The 17,043-nt window shown below is 41.9% G+C and overlaps 1 protein-coding gene across 1 annotated transcript in view; it reads left to right on the plus strand.

Annotated features, from left to right (window-relative positions):
* The first annotated feature begins 13,994 nt into the window (after positions 1–13,994).
* Positions 13,995–17,043, plus strand: part of LOC110014966 (uncharacterized) — a 29,558-nt gene continuing 26,509 nt past the window's right edge. The window contains exons 1-2 of the mRNA XM_020702584.3: positions 13,995–14,229; positions 14,332–14,427. Of these exons, the coding sequence (XP_020558243.1) occupies positions 14,207–14,229; positions 14,332–14,427 (119 nt within the window). The 5' untranslated portion in view covers positions 13,995–14,206. The remainder of the gene's footprint in view (positions 14,230–14,331; positions 14,428–17,043) is intronic.

Raw genomic sequence — 17,043 nt, forward strand, 5'->3', positions numbered from 1 at the left:
TGAGTACCTGGTATTTCTCCAGTTTCTCATGTTCCTTCTTCCTGATGTTCCCATCGCATGGCACTGCCAAATCCACCACAACGGCTTTCCTCTGTTTTTTATCCACCACTACAATGTCTGGTTGGTTCGCCATTATCATCCTATCAGTCTGGATCTGGAAGTCCCACAGGATCTTTGCCCTCTCATTTTCTACCACCTTTGGAGGTGTTTCCCATTTTGACCTTGGGGTTTCCAGTCCATATTCTACACACATGTTCCTGTATATTATTCCAGCCACTTGATTGTGGCGCTCCATGTATGCTTTACCTGCCAGCATCTTACACCCTGCAGTTATGTGCTGGATTGTTTCAGGCGCTTCTTTGCACAGCCTACACCTTGGGTCATGTCTGACGTGGTAGATCTGAGCCTCTATTGCTCTGGTGCTCAGGGCTTGTTCCTGAGCTGCCAGGATGAGCACTTCAGTGCTGTCCTGCAGGCCTGCCCTCTCTAGCCACTGGTAGGACTTCTTGATATTAGCCACTTCAGTCATGGTCCGGTCTTACATCCCATGCAGGGGTTTGTCCTCTCATGAGGATCTGTCCTCCAGCACTGTATCCTCTGCTCTCCATTGCCTGAGACATTCACTGATCATACTGTCAGTTGGGGCCTTGAGCTTGATGTACTCATGGATCTTGGATGTTTCATCCTGGATAGTGCCTTCTACGCTCACTAGTCCTCGGCCTCCTTCCTTGCGGCTAGCATACAGTCTCAGGGTGCTGGATTTGGGATGGAACCCTCTATGCATGGTGAGGAGCTTTCGTGTTTTAACATCCGGGGTCTGTATCTCTTCCTTTGGCCATCTTATTATTCCTGCAGGGTATCTGATAACTGGCAGTGCGTAGCTGTTTATTGTAGCTATTTTTGCCATTGAGCTGGCTTCTCAGGAGTTTCCTTACTCATTGGAGGTATTTAGCTGTTGCAGCTTTCCTTGTTGCCTGCTCCAGGTTGCCATTTGCCTGCGGAATTCCAAGGTACTTGTAACTGTCCTCGATGTCTGCTATTGTTCCTTCTGGGAGTGAGACCCCTCCTGTGTGGACTACCTTGCCTCTCTTTGTCACCATCCGGCTGCATTTTTCGAGCCCGAATGACATCCCAATGTCAGTATTGAGGTTCCTGGTGGAGTGAATCAGGGAGTCAATGTCACGCTCGCTCTTACCATATAGCTTGATGTCATCCATGTAGAGGAGGTGACTGATGTTGGCCCCATTTCTGAGTCGGTATCCATAGCCAGTCTTGTTGATTATTTGGCTGAGGGGGTTCAGACCTATGCAGAACAGCAGTGGGGACAGAGCATCACCTTGGTATATCCCACATTTGATGGACACTTGTACAAGTGGCTTCCCATTGGCTTCAAGGGTGGTTTTCCACAGCTTCTTTGAGTTTCCTATGAAGGCTCTTAGAGTCCTGTTGATGTTGTAAAGCTCCAAGCATTCAGGGATCCACGTGTATGGCATTGAGTCATAGGCCTTCTTGTAATCAATCCAGGCTGTGCACAGGTTGGTGTGTCGTGACCTGCAGTCTTGAGCAACTGTTCTGTCAACCAGGAGTTGGTGTTTGGCTCCTCTGGATTCTCTACCAATGCCCTTCTGTGTGTTGCTCATGTGTTGATCCATGTGCGTATTTATCTTGGTTGCAATGATGCCTGACATGATTTTCCAAGTTGTGGACAGACAGGTTATTGGCCGGTAGTTGGATGGGACTGCACCCTTTGAGGGATCCTTCTGGATCAGGATCGTTCGCCCTTCCGTTAGCCATTCGGGGTGAGTCCCACCTCTTAGCAGCTGGTTCATTTGTGCTGCCAGGCGCTCGTGGAGTGCGGTGAGTTTCTTAAGCCAGTAGGCATGTATCATGTCAGGGCCTGGTGCTGTCCAGTTCTTCATACCTGAGACTCTTTCTTGGATGTCTGCCACTGTGATGGATACTGGATTCTGTTCAGGGAGGTTGCTATGTTCTTTTCTCAGAGAGACCAGCCACTGGGCATTGCTGTTATGTGCTGCCTCTTTCTCCCATATTCTTTTCCAGTTCTGTTCAGATTCCAGCCCTGGTGGGTCTGCTTGGCTGTTTTGACCCTGCCACTGAGCGTACACTTTTGCAGGCTGAGTTGCGAAAATACATTTTTTTAAGTAGGACAACTTGCAGATTTGATTACTGGCCAATAGGTTTTTGCTCCATTACATCTGACATCCATGTCATTTGTTGAAGTGCAAGCTAAGTAGGTTTGTTTTTTACTTTTATTTGAAATTTCTGTCTTTTTTTGTCCAATGCATCTAACGGCATGCCGTGAAGAGGCCCTTTATGTTGGCTGATTTCAGCCGGGTTTCACTCACGCGTCAGCAGAAGACTCCCACAGCAGCTCTCATCTCCTCTTGTGATCTTAAGAACAGATGCCTTCATGCAGCTCCGTCACAGGTCAGGCTGTGTTCATTTTTGTTTCAGTGTCTTTCCCTCTGCTGCCACAACCCCCCCCCCCCCCCCCTTTACACAGTACAACCGCTATTATATTCCTGCATTTAAAAGATTCTCAGGGGTTTTTTAAACCAGTTGTGCAACAGATGATCCAGTGTGTGCATTTTGACACTTGAAAAACATTTGCCAACAAGTCAATTAAACCTAGTTGACAATGTTTAATCGAGCACCTAACAATGAAAAGCCATTTTATTTTTATTTTAGAGTCAGAAACAAAGGAGGAACAGCAGATAGCCTCATTTATATAAAAACTCTACAGATTTTTATAAAAGTCCAGCTAGCCTGATTGCTCTGGCGTAAACACTGCTCTGCAGACGTCACGTGCCGCACTGCTGTGCAGAGACTTTGCACCCTATATGGTCAGTGTAGTAAAAACATTCAAGGTTAAGACCGAAAACCAATTATTCACTACAACCTCTGTTTATGGACGCGTCAACAGCTCTTAGATTCACATTTTTGTGAGGGTTTCTGTCCTTTTCTGGGGCCCAGCTGGAAGCAAAGTTCCCCATCAAAACAATGGAAACTGAAACATTTAGCTAGCGAGTAGCAATTCAGATTTACATGCACATTTCAAGGTGATAAATCCCACATGATTGGTGTGTCACATATAGAAGATTAAAGCTGCGCTTGCTGAAAACTCCACATTTTTCTGCCCATCTGAGACATCTCCAGTGGAGCAGATATTTAGTGTAAACTCACAGATTTAAAAAAAAAGGTTTTTGTTACAATTAAAGGAATTTATTATAATCCTTTAAAGTAGTTGTGGCCAGGCGGTCTGTCATGTTTTCCTGACACTTAGTTGCAGTCCAATTTTTTTACCTGACCATTTTTGGAGGGTTAAAAAAAGAAATGACTTACTTTTGTGGCTTTTGCCAGTCAGCCACTTAGCATTGACCTATGATGCTGCAAGGATACCGCTGCTTCAGTAAGAGAAATACAATGTTGCTCTGGATTTACCAAGTAATTTAACATACACTTTAAGTGAATCATAAACTATTTTGATGAAGAATTGACCCTTCACTTTTCACCAAGAGGCAGTACACCAAACTTTTTCTTTGTGTAAATTATTTTTTTTATCATTCTTTAGAGCTTTCCTCTAAAAAAGACCAAATCAAAATTGAATAAGCTAAACACCCACTCAGAAAAAGATCGTGTTTTTAACATATTCTTGTGGCATTTTTCCAGTGATGGAGTACATATACTAAGAAAATTAAGCATAAAATTGTTTTCTGAGTATTTATTTATTCAATTTGTAGTGAATCAGAAGCAGATGCAAAAATGCTGTTTGAAAAATGCATTCAGCAGGCCACAGTCTCCTCTGCTCCATTCTGAGCAGACAAACAGATCCATGCACATCTTTTTCTGAGCTGGTATCCAGCGCAAAACTGAATGGCTGGCAGAGGCGCAGCTAGGGATTTTGGGCCCCATGAAAAAATGTGTACAGGGCCCCTAACACAGCAGCAATTGTTTAATGCTGTTCTACATGCAATTATGGATTATGATGGTATATTTCACTATCATTATCATCTTTGTGACAAAATAACATGACGACTGACATGAACAGTATGGGAGGAACTGAGCACTCTGATTACAACAGAATTGATTGTGTTTCATATGTTCACAACAAAACTGATTCATAAATAACAAATAAACTTTTTCATGAAAAAAAGATGATCCGAGTGTGTCTTAAATAATATTCATCACTTTTTTCCCCTGTTTTAATTGATACAGAACGTAACTGAGGTGTAATTGTGATCATCAACATCATTACTTTAAAGCTTCTTCCGCATTCCCAAGTACTCAATGCTCAATCAATATTGTCTACCTGTTGTGTTTCTGTGGTGTCAGGCAAAGTGTGACCTTCACGTGACATCCACCCTTTCTGACCTGACCTAATCTCTAATTCGTACTTTCTGAGTTCCTTTATTCCTGACCTGTTTCCTTTCAGCTCGCATGTGACTTTCTGACCTGGCTCTTTTGTTTATCAGATCAGTCTCTGGATTTGGGATATCGACTTTCCCGCCTGCTGCATGAACTGTTTCGCATTAAGGCTCCTTTCAAACCTGTTCTCTGTGAACGAAAGTGCACACTACTGTTATACAGCGAAGAAGAAGGATTTTCATCAGGATAATGTTTATTGAGCATCATCCAAGTGAGTTTCTGCTCATATGCGTTTACCCTTTCAGCCTCATCCAGACTAGTTTTATCTGTCAAACACCATCAGCTCTCCAAGACAACACTTCTTCTTCTTCCCCATCTTTTTCCTGACTGAAGGTTCTTTTGCTGCTCTCATGTTTGCTCTGTCAACCTCTACCTGCCTACAAACCAGTCTTGAGCCTAGATTATTGCCCCTGCCTGTAATTCTATCCTGTCTGGTGACCCTGAAATTGGGTCAAAAGAAAGTTTTGAACTTGATGATTTATGGAATTATGAGAGAGATTCCTGCCAAAATAACAACTGGATTATTGGATAGAAAAGGAGAATCTTTGTTAAAAAGAGGAAAGTATAAGAGAGAGTTGTTTTTCATAAAGTGTTCTTCAATTTAGAGACACACCTGGATTTTTGTTTTTGTTTTTTTTGGCACCTCAGCAATCCGCAAATCAAAACACACCTTTGGGGCGTATTTCCAGCTTTCACTGCTTTCTGCTTGCTTAGTGCTGCTCAGAGTAAATGAGATTCATAGATAGATAGGGCTTTATTCATCCCCGGAGGGAAATTGTCTTGTTACATCAGCCAAACAGGAAATATAACAGTTAGAAAAACAAATAGCAAGAATAAAAATAGCAGTAAAAGTACACGTCATAAATAAAGAAGTAAATACAGCAGCAGTTTCAGCAGTCCTATGCCGTGTTGTTATACAATCTAACTGCTGTTGGGACAGAGGACCTCCTGAGGGTGCAGCAGTCTTCAGCTGAACGGGGTAATCATGGTCCTCACCGTCTCACACAGAGAGGGTTGTTCTGGATGCTGGACAGCTTGATCAGCATCCTCCTCTCACCTACAGAGTCCACGGAGTCCAGGGGACAGCCCAGGACAGAGCTAGGCCTCTTGACCAGCTGGTTCCAGTTTCTTCTTGTCCCTGTCTGTTATCCCACCACTCCAGCAGACCACTGCATAGAAAGTCGCTGATGCAACCACAGTTTCAGAAAAGGATCTGAGTAGTGACCTACACACACCAAAGGACCTCAGTCTCCTCAGAAGGTAGAGGCGAGCGACTCTGACCCTTTATGTTACCTATACGAAAGCCCATTGAGACGACTGTTGTTGTGAATTTGGGCTATAAAAATAAAATTGAATTGAATTGACTTGAATTGAATTTTGTGTAGGACCCTTGTGTTGTCTGACCGGTCCAGTTTATTATTGATGTGAACACCCAGGTACCTGTACACATCCACCCTCTCGATGTCCAGTCCCTGGATGGCCACTGGCGGAGACTGAAGTCCATCACGATCTCGTTAGTGTTTGTGGCTTTGATGTGAAGGTGATTGAGTTCACACCAGTCAACAAAGTCCTTGATCACCTTCTTGTATTCCTGATCATTCCCCTTCGGACACACGTCCAACATTGGCTGTATCATCAGAGAACTTCTGGATGTGACAGCTGTTTGAGTCGTAGTCATACAGAGGAGTTCTGGACCGCTTCCTTTGCCTCAGTGCTCAGTGCTGCCCCCGTCCCAGAAGGCAGCAGGTTGAATAGTTAAAAACCGGGGTGAAAATTGGCCTCCTGAATGTTTCTGGCCCTGTTGAGACAGCAGGAGTTGTTGGAAGAGGCAGGTGAGTGTCTTTGATGTTGGTCACCTTCTGCAACCAAATGATGATGAAACCAAACCTAAAACCTGCCAACGTTTTGAACATCATCTTTAATGCAACCTTTGCATAGTCAACATTTTAAAGCTCTGAAACTGAAATAAAACACGAGAAATAGTTTTTATTTTCTTGACACAGGGCTCCATGGTTGTGTGGTGGTTTGCACTGTCACTTTGCAGCAGGTAGGTTCGTTGCTGTGTCTTTTGCATGTGTGTGGGCTTTCTCTGCGCACTGGTTTCCTCCTGCAGTCCTAAAGCACGATTCATAGGTTTGTCAGAGACTCTATAGGAGTCCATGAGTGTATGTGGTTGTTGGTCCTTGTTTGACCCCTTGAATGGACAGGCAAACTGTCCAGGGTGTTCCCTGTCCGTCACACTTCAGTAGCTGGGAAGCTGGGAAGCTGGGAGAGACTCCAGCAACCCTGTGACCCTGAGCGGGACTGGAAAATGGACGGATGGATTTTCTGGCACATTTACTCGACTTATTTCTCAAAGGTTACAAAGGGAAAACTGATTGCTTTTGTGTCAACATTTGTTTTCTAAATCTCCATGAATCATGTTTGCAGAAGACATTGCAAACTCAAGCTAATGTCTGCAGGTGAAAGCCTAAAGAGGTGAAAGTTTGCTCTGGAAAGTAAAGGAATGGTGGAAAGAAACAGGGAAAAACAGAACAAATGTTTAAAGAAGAGTGCAAAGGTCAGGTTGTAGAGAGAAGAGGTGAAAAACGGGGGAATTTCGTTCAAGACTAACTTTGTGGCTACACTTAAATCAGCTTCTTCCTGTGTGTGTCATTGGGAAAAAATTCAGAGCTAAACCCACAGGCACTAAAAAGGTGGAACAGGTAAACCCACACATGAGTAGTAAAGCATGATGAAACTTGAACTGAATTATAGTTTGGTTCTATTGTTATTTTAATGGAACTGTTTAATCTTAAAGTGTCCCTTAAACAGCAATATTTTGTCATTGATACTGAGGGTGCTAGTAATGATATTACAAGTGTAATATTAATACAAGCACCAATGCTTGGAAAAAAAGTTACGATTTTCATATAAAAACATATTATTTACTCCGTATAGCTTTTTGTTTTAATTGTTAGTGCATTTAGGAATCTAATGTTCAGTTTCTCACAGTTGTCATTTTTTTGTTTCCCCTGAGTTTCAAAGGTTTCTGATGGAATTCAATTTCAACATTTTTACTTTTTAGTTTGTGATATTTGAGTTCATTGACAAGACTTGTTTTGTTGTCCACATTTTTTTTTCTGTTTCTGCGTTCAAATATCTTTGCTACTCACCTATTTTGAGGAAGTGGCTAGAAGCTCCTCTTCTGCTCATATGTTTTAATGAGTGTTCTAGGAACACTCCTCTTTTCTTCATTTGCTCTGAGGAAGTCATTAGGGGCACTCCCCTTCAGTTTTATCTGTTTTGAAGAGGTCTTCAAGGAAGCTCCACTTCTGCTTGTCTGTTTTAAGGAGGTTGTCAGTTGCTCCTTTTCAGCTCCCTTGTTTTTAGGAGATCACCAGGTGAGCAACCCTTCAGCTTTATCGGTTTTGAGGAGGTCTTAGGGGACGCTCCAGTTCTGCTCCTTTGTTTTAAGGAGAGTGTCAAGGTCTCTCCTCTTGTGACCGTAGAGAGATGGACACATCCGGGTGTGACGTCACCCATAGAAAATGCATGAACTCCAGCTACAGCGAAATGGAGCCAATTCAGTGGCCATTTTTTTCCGGATCGACAGCGCCATTTGGAGCGAGTCAGCAGTGATTGGTCCGAGTCGCGTTTCTATAGGCAACTACTGTTGCCAACCATGAATAAGCATGTTCCAAGTCCACACCCATTCCACTGAAGGCGGCTTGGGAGAATCTGTCAATCAAATGTTCGAGATGAGGGGCAACGAACACCGCATGCTTTCCTTCATAGCTTGAAAAACTTACGTTAAAGAAACAATATTATAAAAACAAATTACAAGAACATGTTAAGAAAAATGGTATCCTTGCAGGAATGATTATTCTGATAAATAGAATGACTGAGTAATCGCTTTTTATTTCTCAATATAAGTCTATGGGATTTTTGCTTCTTTGGGCCAGCAGGTACTGCTGCTTATTTGTAATGTGAGGGGGGAGGGGTCACGCTGTGCGATGATATATATGTCTATAGAAGTCACCAGGGACACTCTCCTTCTGATTTATCTGTTTTGAAAAGGTTTTCAGGGACATTCCTCTTCTGCTTACCCAATTTTAGGAGGTCACAGGGATGGTCTCCTTCTTCTCATCTGTTTTGAGGAAGTTGCCAGGGATACTTTTTTTTCTTTTCCTGTTTTAAGGTAACCACTGGCACTCCTCTTCTACTCATTTGTTTTTCGGAGGTCACCAGGGATAGTTTCCTTCTGGTCATCTCTTCTGAGGAAGTTGCCAGGGACGCTCCTCCTCAGCTTGTCTATTTTAAAGAGGTCTTCTGGGACGCTCCCTTTCTGCTTGTGTGTTTTGGGAGGTCTTCAGGGTGACTTTTTTTCTGCTTTTCCTTTTATGTTGAGTTAACCACAGGTGCTTCTCTTGTGCTTACTTGTTCTCAGGAGGTCAACAGGGATGTTCTCCCCCTGCTCATCCGTTTCGTGGAGGTTGCCAGTGACGCTCCTCCCCTGCTTACCTGCTTCAAGGGGATCACCAGCCATTACCAGGATGCTCAAATAAAAAAAAAGAAGAGCCTTAACCAAAGAAATATTACACAATAGTAATCATCTATGCCAGTTGCATAACAGGTTTTGGTCATTAAACGCTGGTTTGTTCTGTGGGAAGAGCAGAATTCATGGAAAAGACACCATTGGTGTCTACATGGTGTCTGTATGACCATTCATGCAGAAAAGCCCCTTTATGAATGAGGAGTGAATGAATAATGAAAAAATGGACATACTGTAAGCGCTGTGAGCTTCTGGAAAAGCGCATTATTATTATCAAAACATGCAAATACTTAAGTGTGACTGTAATTGATTAGATGTCTTCATGCTCATGCACTAACAAGCCTGCACAATAAAGTTGTGCAGCTCAAGTCTGTTTACCAGATTTAAGGCTGAATAGAGCCTGTGATTCACTGTGGTGCCAAAGAAATGAGGAGTTTTGTGGCAAAAAGCGCACCACATGGAAGCTTTGAGGCGGATGGGGACATTTTTTTGCAATGAACTTCATGGTTATTGCAGCCAGTGGAGCTTGTGCGGTAGCACCACAGAAGCACTGAATCTCCGGTGCAGAGGGAAAATCACACGTGCGATCGTTAGGAGTCAGGGCTTGGTTCAATTAAAAAAATCCACCCTGCATGCAGAAAAACGACCCCTTTACACTCATAAAGCATTTTTAGAGTTAAAACGTTGATAATTAGAATGATGGTCGGCTTTCCCCGCACACTTTTTAAGATGTTAAAAGCAAAATTTGCTAAAAATTCGGAAATGAATGTTAAGAGGTGGACTGATGTAGATCTGTCTTACTCTTAAAGAGAAGCAGAGTGCAGTTGAGACCTAGATGTCTGGATACACGCAGAGATCATCAGAACCAGATGTCCCCAACTCTGGGTTGCTTAGAGTATTTGACTTTAAGGAAAAATTATGACATCTTGATCAGTTATCATTTTGTTTATTTCTTTCCCCCCAACAAGATTTAAATGTAAAGTATACCTAAAGAAAAAAAGGTGAAACTCAAAGGAAAACCACTTCTAAACTCTTTCTGGGTTCGTAAATGTGCTGTTTGTAAAATTTTCTCCCTTCCGTTTAGTCTGTGGCTCTTTCCCAGACTTCTTTTTGGGAAGCGGTCTACCTGCTGTCCGGCGGCCACCTGCTCTTTCATGCACAGAGGCAAAAACATCTGCAGCTCAAAGAGACTTGGCTCCCGGTCACAAGCGCAGTGAGCAGAAACCAAATCATTGCAAGGACAGGCAGCAGAGTCTTGAGTCGTAAAGCGGAACTTGCAGAAGCTGTATTGCAGATGAATGCTTATAATTTTGGAGCAATGACAGGCAAGGGGGAGGTTCGGAGAGCCAGATGTGTGGAGGAAGCAACACCCAAGGGGAAACTCCTGGCAGAAGAGAGGTGTCTCCTCCAGACGGGACAGTCAGACAGAATTCTTTCTGTGCTGCAGACTTCTGACTGAAATGCGCTTTGGCCAAAGGGTCATTGTGGTTTCTGCTGATCTGTTGCAGATAAACCACTTATCTTCTTCAGCTTTATCTGACCACTGCTTCATTTTCTCAACTGCTTGAGGCTTTTCTTTGCAGCTTCAGCTTATTGGAGACTGCTTTTAAGAGTGACACATCAATTTGCCAAAAACGACAGGTTTGATTTCTTAATCCAGAGTTTTACCCTGTAATGAGGGCAAAGAAAATTGCTTTCCACAGCAGACACAGTGTGTGACACAAAAACTGGTTAAAGTGACTATTTCCATTGTAAATATGTAGAAAGGTGATTGTTAGATTAATTTCATTTTCTCTACATCTGAAGATGAAGTGTCACAGAACCGTTTGCAGGGTTGATTGACACATGATTCTGACATTTTTTTTAAAACACACTTTGTGTGTTGGCCACTTTAAAATCAATCTGAGCTTGTATGTAATGCATGAAAAATGGTTTGAATTGTGGACATTGGTTTCCACATCTGGGCTGCACAGTGGCACAGTCATTAGCAGCTTGTCTCACAGCAAGAAGGCCCTGGTTCAAATCCCAACTGGGACCTTTCTTTGTGGAGTTTGCATGCTCTCCTCATGCATGTGGGTTTTTCTCTGGGCACTCCAGCTTCCTCCCACTGTCCAACCAAAAATATGTTTCATAGGTTAATTGATGTCTCTAAATTGCCCCTAGGTGTGCATGTAAGCGCGTTGCCCTGTGACAGACCGGCAACTACTTCAGGGTGTACCCCACTTTTGCCCAAAAGTAGCAGCATTGGCTCCAACAACCTTATGACTCTGAAATGGGTTCAGAAAATGTATCTATAGTTTCCGTGTTCAAATACAGTAAGTAAAACAGTTTGCAGAAGGCAGTAAACCCCATCAAACCATTTATGGCATGTGCTCTATAGGATGAAAGGATCAACTCTCCCACAGAAACACTCCAGAAACTCCAAGAACCTGCAGTAATTCCTCAAACAGGAAAATAAATCTGTCACAACAACAAAGCTGAAAAGACCAGTCACTAAGAAAGACAATAAGATGACATTAAATGATATAGATTTAATATAAAGTTGACATATTTGAATTAAAAGTCAAAGTTCCCTTTAGCGTTGCCCAATGGATGCCCTTTAAAACTCTTGTGTGCTTGTAAGCCTTTGTTGGTGGGGGCTGAAATGGTAACATTCAATATTCTTGATGTGTTTATCATCCTCAGGATTTTTTTTTTTGAGTCTTTGAGACCAAAAGACTCGATGACATGATTGAGTGTAAAATTATTCAAAGATTGACAATTTTCTGTTTGGAAAATTGGTCTTATTTTGAAGAAGTAGAAATATTTTAGCAGGACAGAGAAGAGAGAAAAGCAGTGATTGATTCATGAATGTACAAAAAGTAATGTTTTTCTATGTTTCAATAAGGCCTGCACGTATGGTGTCACCTTGGTGCACAGGATGAATCAATTCAAATAAGAGGGCTGAAAATGAGAGCCTTAACAGAGATTTAAAAACACCCAAAACTTAAAGAAGAAAAAAACCAGAAACAAACTTATTCTGTTTGTTTCATAGTACTACAGGTAGTTTCTAATACTTCTTAATTTTCTTTAAATTCATCAGGGGCCTGAATAACAAAGACAAGGCCTGAACACTAGTATTGCAGTATTTGAGGAGCCGCACTCTTGGCAGCCCTGGTGTTTCCATTCACTCAGCTCTAGTTTGTTCTGTCCAATAAAGAGCAGTGACATCAACCAACACATAAAACCCAGTCTTATTGAAAAGCGAATTATTATTCGTCATTGCAATAAAGGGGTCAGGGAGCAGCACTGTTCAGGTTCCAAAACAACAAGATTTGGTCAAATGAATTAATTCAAATGTTCAAAGTGTTAGGGGGCGGAGAAAACATCCCATACTGCTGTAGGAACAGATTGCCAATTGTAAGAAGAAGAAAAAAAGACATACTACAGTTCCTGTTGTTTGAGATGTGGTTGTGTGCCTGGTAACAATCTGATGAGGCAGGAAACATTTATTTTGGACTATGTTGAGCAATAGAGCTCTGTGTAATGCTGCATGTGTGGTGGGGAGGCAGACTGAGTATCAGATGAAATCACTCTATTGGACAATGGGTCAGAACCCACCTGGAGCTGAAGGTACTGAATGGAGTCCAACTCATTCCAGGAAATCTGGAAGAAAAGGTGAAGCAAGAGCTACGGGTGTGCCAACATTTGTGCACACGAGAGGACAGCAGTCATTAGGGGATAGCAAAAATGTCATGTTTGTCTCCGGCGGGAAAGATGTGCTTTTATCAGGTTAAATTTTGAAACATTATGGCGTTTTTTTAAGTGTCTGGATTTTGTTAAGCTGCCAAGTAACATTACTATGAAATATAATTTGTTAGTGGATAGAAAGGATTGATTGTAATTCCTCTCTGTGGTGAACACTGCCATCTAGTGGTGGAAGTTAGAAGCAGCTGAAAGGAAGATGGAGTGCAGCCGTTGTTCAAGCACTGCTAAAAAAGCTTGATGTATCTATCAGTACCTACTTTTACTGCCTTGATGATGCAATAGAAGCAGGTTTGATGTGAAGCCACACATTTTTATGTGACGTTTGTCAACCTTTGTTCCAGCATCATCAAAGCACCGCTTCTGTTTACAAAGACAGAAGCTGGTACATTTATGTATATGACTGAAAGGTCCTATCTGCACTTTTCTTTCCTTTCCTTCCTTTATTTTTAAATCAGTTTTCAAAAATTTTTTTTCTTTTCTTTTAAAGTAAATTTTTCATTGATTATTTCTATGATGTATTGTGATTTTAATACATTTTTCTGTTTTGTGAAGCACCTTGAATTACTTTGTGTATGAATTGTGCTATACAAATAAACTTGCCTTGCCATTTGAAAAAAGTCATGAAGATGTTTAGCTAAATGTAGACGTTACACTTAGCTAAAGTTAGAGGGAAAAAATGGGTGATCTACCTGTCAACTGCACTGCCTGGGAGACATTTTTCACCACTACAGGTCAGATCAGAATGGAGGTCATTAGTGATCAAGTGGTCCAGCAGCAAGTCTATACTAAACAATGAAGCTGCAGAAATGCCACATGCCAAGTAAAGTTTAAAAGGCACACATTGGTGCAAAACCGTAACACTATGACACAAGACGGACAGAAGAAAAACAGCATTTGCTACAAAATGAGTGGCAGCTGTCTTTGATCAAGTCTGCAAGAAAGCCAGATTTAGCTGCTGCAATGGCCGTTGAGACAGTACAGAAAATTTTAGGAGCCACTTCCACAACAACACTAAAGCTCCGTTCACATCCGCATGTTCAAGCAACCACTAGTGACGTATGGATACCATCCCTTTTAATTCACGGAACTGCCAACTGTTTGAAAACTGATCATGGAGGAAAAATGAATAATTGCCGTTTATGTCCGACTGGAATTTTATGACACCAAATCTTTCATATATTGGAATGGAGCTGTTAAAGAGAAAACCTGGGGCAGGATTTGAGCCACTAGGACTTTTCGCACCAAGCTTTTTCAAACTGTAGGTGGCAGACATGAGCCAGTAAACAGTAGAAAGAAGTAGAAAGAAATAATGAAGAAGCCCCTTCCTGCTTGTCCGGTGTGAACACCATGGGCCAAACCTGCGTTTAGCGCCTTCTTAAAGGCGAGGCCCAAGCCTGGTGTGTCTGTAGCTTTAAAAGAAGATGAAACTAAACTCAAAGAACTTTTTAAAGACATTGACGAAAACTAGATTGGAACCAAATGTGCCGCTGCTGCAGATTCAGGTGAGTGTCTGTAGCAGTTCTTCTCTTGTGGTAACCCAGGGTTTCACCCCATCAATCCTGAAATCACATCCCAGCAGAAATAAAACACTTTCTCTTTTGAAGGGAATGGAATTCTTCAAATTTTGACCACCTTATCAAAAATGACCCAACCAGAGCCCAACTGGCCTCTGGTTACCCCAGTTCAAGTAGTGGATCAAGGTAATTATGGTTTGTTTCTTTTACCATTTCAGCTTTGAGTTATCCACCTCAGACACAAAACAAACGCAGCAGTTTTGTAAAGTTTTGTGTAAAAATGTTTTTTTCTGCTTCTCCTGTCTTTCCCAATATGACTACATTTGTAGCTGCGGTGATCTGAAAGGCCTTTTCTGTTTGTTTCATGTCAACTCTTGACATTTTAATGTCAGTCAGAGGCAAAGTTAAAATTTTAGTGTTTCTTGGTAGAGTTCAAGTATTTCTTTATCTAAAAAAAAAACCAGAATGTTGCAAAACTTGCATGTTCATGAATGCATATAAAAAAGGAAATTGTTCATGAAGTGGAAATAGAGTAACTAAGCCTTTGCTTGAGTTTGATCTTGAGTTTTTAGAAGGTGGCGTCTGCTGTGTTTTAAATTACTACTTGACAGAAACGGTTGTTTTATTTTGCTTATAAGATCGGACTTTAAAGGGATGGAATTCCTCCTGTGATGCTTTTGTTGTGTATGCTGTGACACATTGATGTTTTTGATGACAAAAAGTGCCTCACTACATGGAGGGGTTCATCTGCAGCACACTCTGCTGGATGTGAAAGGTCCCGGACTAGCAGCACGGTGGCAAATGAATTCCAAGTTAAAAGTTTAAACCATGGTTAGAGGACTTCCTTAAAACACAGCAGTTGTTCCCCGCCAGACTGCCATTGACCCAAAAGTAAAGTTTTGTTTGGTTGTTGTGATCACTCTTGACCCATGACCCATCAGTGCATTTTAGATAACACTAATTACTTTACTAAACAGCTGGAAGAGTCTCCCTGAGGTTGTGAAACATGCGCCACTTTGTTAAAATTCAAATCTAGACTCAAAACATTTCCATTAATGGAAGGGTCCTTATTGGCCACGCTTTTCATTTTCATTTTTTTATAATGTTTAAATATGTTTTTAATCTTTGCACTATTACGTGTTGTGATTTTAATGCATTTTTTTGTTTTGTGAAGCACTTTGATTGAATGAATTGAGCTATAAATGTAAACTTGCCTTACCTAAACAAATGGCAAGAAAATATGACAAAGGTCTATTTGGTCTGGACACACACAACCTTAGTCACATTAGAGGTAGAGACCATTCATAATGCATCTCCTCCAGGTGGTGAAAAGGTTCCTCACTCGTCTCCAGTCCACTGATGGTGTGGCTGTAGCTGAACAGAATGAGATCAGATGGAGAGCAGAGACCAAGCAGTGACTAACGTTGATGATAAACTGAGGTGGCTTCATGCAGAGCACAGAAAGGTGAAGATGCCCCACTGTCAAAGGGTTGAGGCCTGACAGGAACTCCAGGCGGGAACAGAGGCTTGAGATTGAATGTTTTGTTCAAAAAGAGGCAGGGTGATGACATAGATCCGTCAAAAGCCACAAGAAATCCAATCCAAAATCTAAAATCCAGTCACAGAAACCGGTCAGGGTTTACAGAAGACTTGGTCACTAAATAGAAAGATATTCTGAGCCATCACAACCACCTACTAAACCAGCTTACAAAGTAACTATGCATTAGCTCAAACATCCATCTGTCCATCTTCTGAAGCTGCTTAATCCCTTTTAGGGTGACTGGGCTGCTTGAGCCTACCCAACTACTGTTGGGCAAAGGTAGGGTACGCCTTAAGCCGCCAGTCTATTGAACACACTCCCATGCACACCTAGGACAATTAAAAAATAACCAAGGAAACATGTTTTTGGACTGTGAAAGGAAGTTCCCAGAGAAAACCCACACATGCACAGGGAGAACATGCAAACTCCACACAGAAAGAACCCAGCTGGGATTCAAACCAGGGCCTCCTTGCTGTGAGGCGAGAGCACCACTGTGTAGCTCCAGCCTCAAACAGTAAAGGAACATTTTTAAAAGATGTCGAACAAGCTACTCCTGTTTGTGTCTTTTGAACAAATGGTTTGCTGTGAACAGAATTTTTAAGAATTGTGTTTTTGCTATAATGTCACGTAGGGTTAAGACCTTCTGGCTGTTATGACATAAGTTTGTGTCCTAATATGAAAAAGGGTATTTAGTTCAGTAAATCTAGTCATGTTTTCAGGTTTGGCAGCTCTGTTGCCTCATATTTTGCACCTGAGACATCATGGAGACACAATCTTTTTCCAGATTTGTGGTCACATTTGCACACAATTGAAGGGAAAATAAAAGTTTTTTTTGTTTACAATAAAAATAAGGGCTTGACCTTTAGTGAACCTCCCCAGCCCTGAGAGACACTTTCCTGCAGAGAGAGGAGTGCAGACTGCAGCCATGGCCAATGTCTGCATTCCACAGGGTTACTCCAGGCTGGAGTGCTGCAACACAGTTGTGTCAGCAGCTGGATGTACAGGAGACAGCTTGGCTTGCTGAGCAGGAGGATACTGCCAAAATCTGCAGGAACGACTGGCCAAAGCCCCAGAGCAAAAAAAACCCAAAAATATTTGATTCCTGTAAATGACAGAGCAGTTAAGGACACGAGAGCATGGGTCCGTTTTCAGGAAAACAGACTTGTTTTAGGGAAAATAATAAAAGGAAACATTTGTTTTGGCAAAGAAGACAAACGTCCCTTAAGAAGTAAACTTGACATAAAACCACAAACACGGATACA

This window comes from Oryzias latipes, chromosome 4, assembly GCF_053564925.1.
Source record: "Oryzias latipes strain Hd-rR chromosome 4, Olatipes_Hd-rR_3.1".
Lineage (NCBI taxonomy): Eukaryota > Metazoa > Chordata > Actinopteri > Beloniformes > Adrianichthyidae > Oryzias > Oryzias latipes.